The 8,371-nt window shown below is 33.8% G+C and overlaps 1 protein-coding gene across 1 annotated transcript; it reads left to right on the top strand.

Moving 5' to 3' along the window:
- Positions 1-7,843, top strand: LOC144971879 (allene oxide synthase-lipoxygenase protein-like). Its single transcript, XM_078912954.1, has 6 exons — positions 1-120; positions 1,023-1,098; positions 1,235-1,332; positions 3,686-3,859; positions 5,796-5,962; positions 7,347-7,843. The coding sequence occupies exons 1-6, from the start codon at positions 1-3 to the stop codon at positions 7,459-7,461; spliced, it is 750 nt and encodes a 249-aa protein (XP_078769080.1). The 3' UTR covers positions 7,462-7,843.
- The last annotated feature ends 528 nt before the right edge of the window (positions 7,844-8,371 follow it).

Consider the following 8,371-nt stretch of genomic DNA (forward strand, 5'->3'; position numbering starts at 1 on the left):
ATGGAATGGAACTATGAATCTGATGCTACTCCATTGACTATATGGAATGAACCAGTACTCTACTCTGAATGTTTTGCCTCACATAAACTTTTGCCTCTTGTGGGTCTGATGTTCATGGACGTGATTTGTTAGCAAATTCAAGATGGGGAATATTGTGGTGTTGAATTGCATTGGTAACTACAATAAAGCAAACAAATGTTGTGTGTTCAGTTTGCCTAAAGAGGAACCAGAATGGGAAACATGGTTAAATAAACTCCTTCCTCATGATGATATTGAACCACAACCGACAGAATTTGTTATTTATGAAAGACATTGGCCTGGGGGTGTTCAAATGAAAATTCTACCTGGCAGACCGATCGCCCCTTATAGGGATGAAATGGTGTTAAAAAAATTAATAAATTCGAGAGATCCTAAGGACAACTGCGATATATGTAGCGCATCCCTTAGTAGATATTTTGGTATTCATATTTTTCTTGGGATCCTCCTCCACAGATTACCTCCCTTTGTTGATATTGTACCTCTCCCCTTCATCTAATTGTTCACCCTCATCCTCATCATCACTTTACATGTACAGTCATTAATCAAGCTTCTAAAGACATCATCCTGAATCAATCACTGTAAGATCAGTTTTTAGAATATCTAACTACTCATCCGTTCCGTTTCTTGGCTACTCTTTTTCACTGCTGATAATAATAATCATTAAATATTCAGAATTCACAATCATTCTTTAAAAAGGTAGATCTTACCATATAATGCCCCTGCTGTTATTTTGGTTTGAATTTTCTATATTTTTAGTTGGCCCCACTAGCGGGGGCTGAAGATTCCATATGTCAGTCCTTTCAGTATAGTTGTCCTTGATATACATATATATATATATAAAACACTAATTTATAACACTAATGGTTCCTCAGTCGTGAAGTAAAATGCATGATGCAAGTTTTAATGGTACAGTTTTTGGGGTTTTTTTTAAATCTATCAATTGATGTATATTTTACCTTATTTGTTTAATAATTTTCAATCAGGGAGGCACATTTGGAATTTGGAGGCTGGTCATAGTCACAGAACAGGCCTTGGTCACCACCCCATGCCATGTTACTGGTATTATTCATACTTTAAATACTCAACATGCTTTTTAGGATTTCGTAAATAATTATTTTACCTACCATATTTCAGGAAATTGTTAAAATCGTTTGATTCGTTTTCCATGTTATTTATTTCCTTTTTGATGCATTAGCGATGAGAGAACTGATCAAAGGTGATACAGAGATCCAAAGCTTTGCTGCTGAACTGGTCAAAGAGAGGAATCGTTCAACAGGAGGTGTTAGGATTAAGGTATTTTGTAAAAAAAAAAAAAAAAAAAAAGGAAAGAATATTAAGATGCTCATAATCTGTTTTACCCAAATCTAGAGGTGCCTAAATGAGACAATTAGTAAGACAATGGGAGTAAAAATAACTCTTGTAAAATATAGAAGACAAAGTAACATCCCCACCCCGCCCCTTTCTCAGCTTAATTTCTATCATTTTGATTCGGGTTACATTTTATCTCATGACTTCATCTCCTTGTCTCTCTTTCTCCCCCTTTCTCTATCACTCTCACTCCCTCTCTCTTTCTCTCTCTCTCTCTCTCTCTCTCTCTCTCTCTCTCTCTCTTTCTCTCTCTCTCTCTCTCTCTCTCTCTCTCTCTCTCTCTCTCTCTCTCTCTCTTTCTCTACATCTCTCTCTCTCTCCTTCCATTGCACATACACATGCATGCACCCACATACACACATTTTTACCTATAATTCTTTACTAACCATTAGGCAAATGTAACATAATATATTTCCTTTTCCTATTTAAGTTTTCCTGAAGAAGCTATATATATATATATATATATATATATATGGTGGCGTTTTTATGCACCTCCATTGGAGGTGTACAAAAACGCACCGTTTTTATGCACCTCCGTTGGCGGTGATGGTAAATTAATGAAAATGTTGCTGCATACGTCCGTGGGGTTTAAGTATAGTTTTAGATTAATTGTAGTTTAGCACGCTGCTTAGTGATTACCGATGTACGTTTATACAATGATGATAAATTAAAGAATAATAAGAATAATTTTTAAAATCAAAAGTAAAAAGAAACATGGCACACAAATACTGATCTCAAATAAATAATTTTAGCAAATTAAAATCGAAGTTTTTTAAAAAACATGATAAAATGTTTTGGAAAAAAAATAAATAAATAGAATAAAATTATGTCTTTCTCAATAAAGTAAACTTTTTTTTAAATGTCTACAATGGGAATCGAACCAGTATTTTCCAGGTTAGAGTCTGAAACCTTGTCCACGGAGCCACCTGACTGTTCATCACATTTAATAAGGTCTTTATAAAACATTATTTTACCTTCAATGCAACTTCTATTTCCGGTTTTATATTTCGATTTTTAAAATTATTATTATTTTTATATAAATTTATTAACAAAAACATCCTACAGATGTCACAATATAACTTTCACGATGTCCAAGTACAGAAACACAATATCACTGATGAAATCGGGTTGGATGTGCATGAGTGACTGAGGTGTATAAAAACGATCCGTTAAGATACACCGTCAACGGAGGTGCATAAAAACACTACGTGTGTGTGTGTATATATATATAAATGATGGAGATATGTTTAAAAAGCATCTAAAGACTTCGTTATTATCCAAACTGAATTGTTGATGCCCTTGTAAAGTGCTCTGAGCACTTCCTTGTGATATAGAAGAGCGCTCAACAAATATAGTGTATTATTATTATTATTATTATTATTATTATTATTATTATTATTATTATTATTATTATCATCGTTATTATTATTATCATTGTTATTATTATATTATTATTATTATTATTATTATTAGTATTATTATCATTGTTGTTATTATTGTTATTATTTTCAAAATTATTATGATATTATAATATCCAGGTTCGAGTCATATGATATGGATTAATTTGTGTTTGAAATTTCATAGAGGTCTCGATTGGCTTGACATGTTGTTGCTGCATGTGTTCCGTGGTCCATCGATCACACACTCAAAATCTGACAAGGTGTTTATGAAACCGTGTCAAACAAAAGTAAAAGAAAAATACAAGACAAAATCATCTCTAAAAACCAGCCTGCTTCACTTCAACTCCGCTGATATTTTGACATGATTTCTCTTGTATTTGTGTGGCTATGTGGTCTAATGGTATGACACTCACTTTCAGAACTGACAGTCCTGGGTTCTAGCCTCGCTTTGCGAATTGTTGAATCCTTGGAAAAGACTCTTTACTCACATTCTCTCATCGTACTCAGGTGTAAAATGAGTACCTGGCCGTTAACAGCGGAAAAAATGTGTAATATCACCTAACAGGCGTCATGTCCCATTCTACATGTTACGTGTTGCTGTTGATCAGGGACCCCTTGTAAAGCACTTTGAGAATGTTTAGTGGATATTGCTTTAACATGATCCCTGATGTTTATTTAACTGAGATTTTTTTTCCCTTGTGAATTAATCAGTGACAAATTTCATATCACTGTCTTTTTTTAAAGATATGAAAATTGAAAATAATGATCAGCATTTCCAACACTTTTGGATCATTTACAACGTAATTTAGGTTTTGATTGGGGACAAAAAATGTTGACACTTTTTCTTATTCTTATTTTAATTGGTTTCATCTCCCTAGGGTGTTCCTGGTAATGGAGAGGTCACGTGTTCTGAAGACCTGGTCCTCATCCTCACCTGCATCATTTACACTTGCAGTATTTCTCATGCCTCTACCAATTTCCCACAGTATGAGGAATATGCATTTCCCCCGAACTATTCCAGCCTAATGAGAGGCAAACCCCCATCTTCTAAGGTAAACTAGTATTTGTAGCCTACAGTTATGGCTGGGGAAATTGCAGATTATGTATTGTGGTATAGTTGGCAATTTTATTTATTTAATTTTTTTTTTTCATTTTAACCTCAGGAATGAGAGACATCCAATGTTTGTCGTCACTTTGCCAGTTTTGGTTTATCTCCATCTTATACATACGACAATAGACATAGGCATAGAGGGATATTGACCTTTTAAAAAAAAAACATATATATATATATATATATATATATATATATATATATATATATATATATATATATATATATATATATATATATATATATAGATAAATAGATATATAATTTCCTTTTAAAAAATTGATTTAATATGACTTAATAAACATGATACACTCTTAGACAGGGGAATTTAGAATATCTGGCAATTGATATCATATTATATCATATCTTTATTATTAAGGGTTATATAGGTCAAAGGACCTTTGAATAACCTGCTGTTTTTGCAAATTTATATGTTTACTAATTAATACAAACAAAAGAAAAGATTGAATTGATGCATGGACATAAGTACACAAAATCGTATATGAAACAAACAAAAGGTCAAGTTGATGCATACATATTTTTTTTTTCATTACAGACTTGTTCATAAAAAGCTTTATTCTGAAAACAAGTCTCATTCATCATATATATGTTCTAAAGACAGAATTGTATTTGATTTGTTGTAGCAATTGGATTCAATAGTCTGATGTCACATCCGCCAAGCAAAGAGACGCTTGGTTCTAAACAAAGAAATTCAGTACTTTTATTCTTCATGCTGGCTAGAAATTTTTCACATGTCATGTGATCAGAATGTATAAAAGTCAAAATATGATCAGATTTATAATGTTTTCTCCTCTGGATACACTTTCATGCTCGTCGGAGAAGTATTTCATAAGGGCATCCGCCATTGCTCCGATAGTTTAGAACAAGTTACTAAGTTACTATGCGTCACCACGAGGGAAATGACGTCACGACTGTTGAAGCCTATTGTAAGGATTAATAATTAGCTATTAATTATCTATATAATGATGGAGCTAAGATCATGTGACCACAAATCACATAACACGGAAAGGATATTTTACAGGACATAGAAAAATTCTTTAATAATTTCAAAATTGTTATTGAACCTATGAAAGGTTTGCGTGGGCACAATCAAATGCAGAATTGAAATGAGTTTAGACATTTTGATATTTTTTGTGACAAACTATCATTTAGTCGAAAGAGAGATTAGCGCATTCCCACCTTTCATTGCAGCAAAGCTATCTAAAATTCTAACATAAATAAAAATGAAATGCAGAATAGATTGGTAATTGGTAGTGCTATGTTGTATTTAAATAACAATGTGAAATTTAATGTAAGCTTCAATTTAATAAACGAAAACAGATAATTTGGATGTTTTGTGCTTCCCTTTAGCAACAAAACAGGATGAATGGAACACTACAGACGATGGAGATATTATGTGATAATGGCACTGTAATGGTGTTCGAGTATCAGGAAGGTTCAGGAAGTATAAAGGACTATTACTTAATGCTCTGTTGTGCAGCTATGTGGTCCAGTGGTATGACACTTGCTTTCGGATCAGAAGGTCTTGGGTTCAAGCTTCGCTCGGCGCAGAGTTGAGTCCTTGGAGAAGGTTCTTTACTCACATTTCTCACCATACTCAGGTGTAAAACGTGTACCTGGCCCTTAACAGCGTTGTATCTGTCCAAAAAAAATTGTAATATCGCCTATTAGGCGTCATGTCCCGTCCTAAATGTTAAATTTTGCTGTTAGCCAGGGACCCCTTGTCAAGCGCTTTGAGCACATTTAGTGGATATTGCGCTATTTAAAAGCTCAATTTTTTAAAAACTTATTTTTAAATGGCTAACATTTTTGTTGATGAAGAGTGCTTCAAATTTATGTTTCCTCTCTATCCCTAGGACACGGATATCACAGAAAAAGACATTCTGTCAAGTCTGCCAGACAAACCAACCACTCTGGACTTCATGATTGTCACTAAGATCCTCAGTGCTAAGGGAACCAAGAGTATTGGGAACTTTGAGGTACAATATATGTTTGACCCCCAAGCCAGAGAAATTGTTGACCAGTAGGTGTATGATATAAACAGATGGCACAGATATTAAATTATAAAGCAAAGTTATAATATAGCATGTATTTGTTATGAATATTTATAAATAAGCAAATTTATTTTACAAACTTTGACGATTGTTCACAAAATATAATTGTTGTTGGTATTTTTCTGCATTTGGCACTATGTTCAGTATTAAAAACACAAGCATTTCCATTGAGCTATATCTGTTAAACATGCTCAAAGCGCTTTACCAGGGGTTTGTGGTCAACTGTAACATTTAACGTAGGATGAAACATGACGCCTTTTTGGAAATATTACAAAAGCTTCCGACGGAGACAGCGCTGTTATTGGCCAGATACTCATTTTACACCTGAGGACGATGAGAGAATATGAGTAAAGAGCCTTTTTCCAAGGACTCAACTATATTCCGCACAGATAATGACTTGAACCAAAACCTTCTGACCCCAAGGCCAGTGTCATACCACAAGACCACATAGCTGCACAACACATGTCTATAGTATACACCATTCTCCTTGTAATTCAAAGGCCTACAACTTGTTATATTGAATCACACTACAATTTTATGCTGCATAAATGATCAAGAAAGTATTTTTTAAGATTCAATCACTTTCAAATAATTATCACACCCTTTCATTATACACCCATTATATTATCTTTCAAGCACAAAAATTCATGAATTGATAAAATTGTTGATGATAGTCTCACCATATGTATTATTTTGCCTGCCATAGTTATCTGCTGAATTCTTTTTTTTATTTTCATTTCTTTTGTTGAAATTATTTACTTCCACCTAGCTAGTCACTAAACAATTCATCTCTTGACTTAAATTCAACAAAAACAATCCTAAAAACCATTCATCTGATTCATAAAAGCCATTCATGAAACGGGGTTAACATACTAATCTCTTGTTGATTACGAGAAATGAAGTGAGTGTGAAAGTGCCAGAAGACAACAGAGAATAAAAACTTCGCTGTGGTGATGGGACTCGAACCCGTGATCTTACTAGTATGACAACTTCGCCTGGCCGGGGAGATCTTGACTCTACCGTGTGCGCTATCCAAGACCCCCAAAAAAATCGCTTCAAACCTTAGACTAACTAGAGCCTTCTCTTTCCGACTTCTTGAAGTCATGGGTTCAACGCGGTGAAGTTAGTTGGCCAGCATTTAAGCTTAATAGCCAATATTCTCAAGACAAACATATAACACAGAAATGACTGAGACATTGAGTATGCTCCGGTATTTGAATTTTTAATTCAGAAAAGTGAGTGGAGCAAACACTTATGTTGATAATAAAAAGAAATGAAGTTAGTAGGAAAGTGCCATAATTTCTTAATTGGACAATACTCCATTAATTTGTATTTTTATCTCTCAACTTCTAGATTCCGACGAGACTTGAAAGAAATCAGCAAGAAGATCAAGGCCAGAAACCAGCATAGAAACCCTCCATACCAATATTTGGATCCTGAAATCATCCCTAACAGTATCAGTATTTAAAGGCAACAACTACCAGTCTAAATGCCAACCTTACAATTAAATCGCCAATTTGATTATGATTGAATCGTATGATTGACAGGATAAAAGAAAGGCTCTGGTACATCCTAAAAAAAAAAAAGAAAAGAAAAATTACAACTTAATCACAATACAGGATACAATACAATACGATCCGATAGGATACAATGCAATACAAAATACCATGAAATGGGATACAATGCAATACAATACCATGCGATAGGATACAATACAATACGATGCGATAGGATACAATGCAATACAATACGATGCGATAGAATACAATACGTTGCGATAGGATACAGTATAATACGATGCGATAGGATACAACGCAATACAATACGATGCGATAGGATACAATGCAATACAATACGATGCGATAGGATACAATATAATACGATGCGATAGGATACAATACACTACGATGCGATCGGATACAATGCAATACGATGCGATAGGATACAATATAATACAATAACTAATAAGAGGTAAACTAGGCCATTGGGTCTCCTTTGGTGCCCTGTCACTGTGATAAGGAACTGATATGCAACAATGATATGTTATAAAGTTCATGATAACAATTATAATAAAAAACATACTTTACTCATCCAATTCAAACTTATGTAAACGACACTAGCAGCAAAGAAAGAAAAGACAACAGTAGCCACAACAACAAGAATGTAAACAATGATAGCCACAACAGATAATGGTTTATAAATGATAACAACACTCCAACAGGGTTAAATTTGGAGACACGATGTATCACATCATAATGTTGTAACACGTTTTATTTGTTTTCCTTGAAAACAACGAAGATAACTAAGAATTAAATGAATTCTCATATAATAGATTTTTTACGTGGTTTTAACCATCACATTTGGGCAGCCTGGCTCAG

Source organism: Berghia stephanieae, chromosome 4 (assembly GCF_034508935.2).
Source record: "Berghia stephanieae isolate SIO BIC M18660-M18661 chromosome 4, UCSD_Bste_1.3, whole genome shotgun sequence".
In the NCBI taxonomy this organism is placed as follows: Eukaryota; Metazoa; Mollusca; class Gastropoda; order Nudibranchia; family Aeolidiidae; genus Berghia; species Berghia stephanieae.

What these genes read in the sequence shown, in the direction of transcription:
- LOC144971879 (XM_078912954.1), top strand. Translation starts at nt 1, where the DNA reads ATGGAATGGAACTATGAATCTGATGCTACTCCATTGACTATATGGAAT. An exon ending in TGGGTCTGATGTTCATGGAC is followed by an intron (nt 121 to 1,022) that starts GTGATTTGTTAG and finishes ATTTTCAATCAG; the next exon opens with GGAGGCACATTTGGAATTTG. An exon ending in GCCAGAGAAATTGTTGACCA is followed by an intron (nt 5,963 to 7,346) that starts GTAGGTGTATGA and finishes CTCAACTTCTAG; the next exon opens with ATTCCGACGAGACTTGAAAG.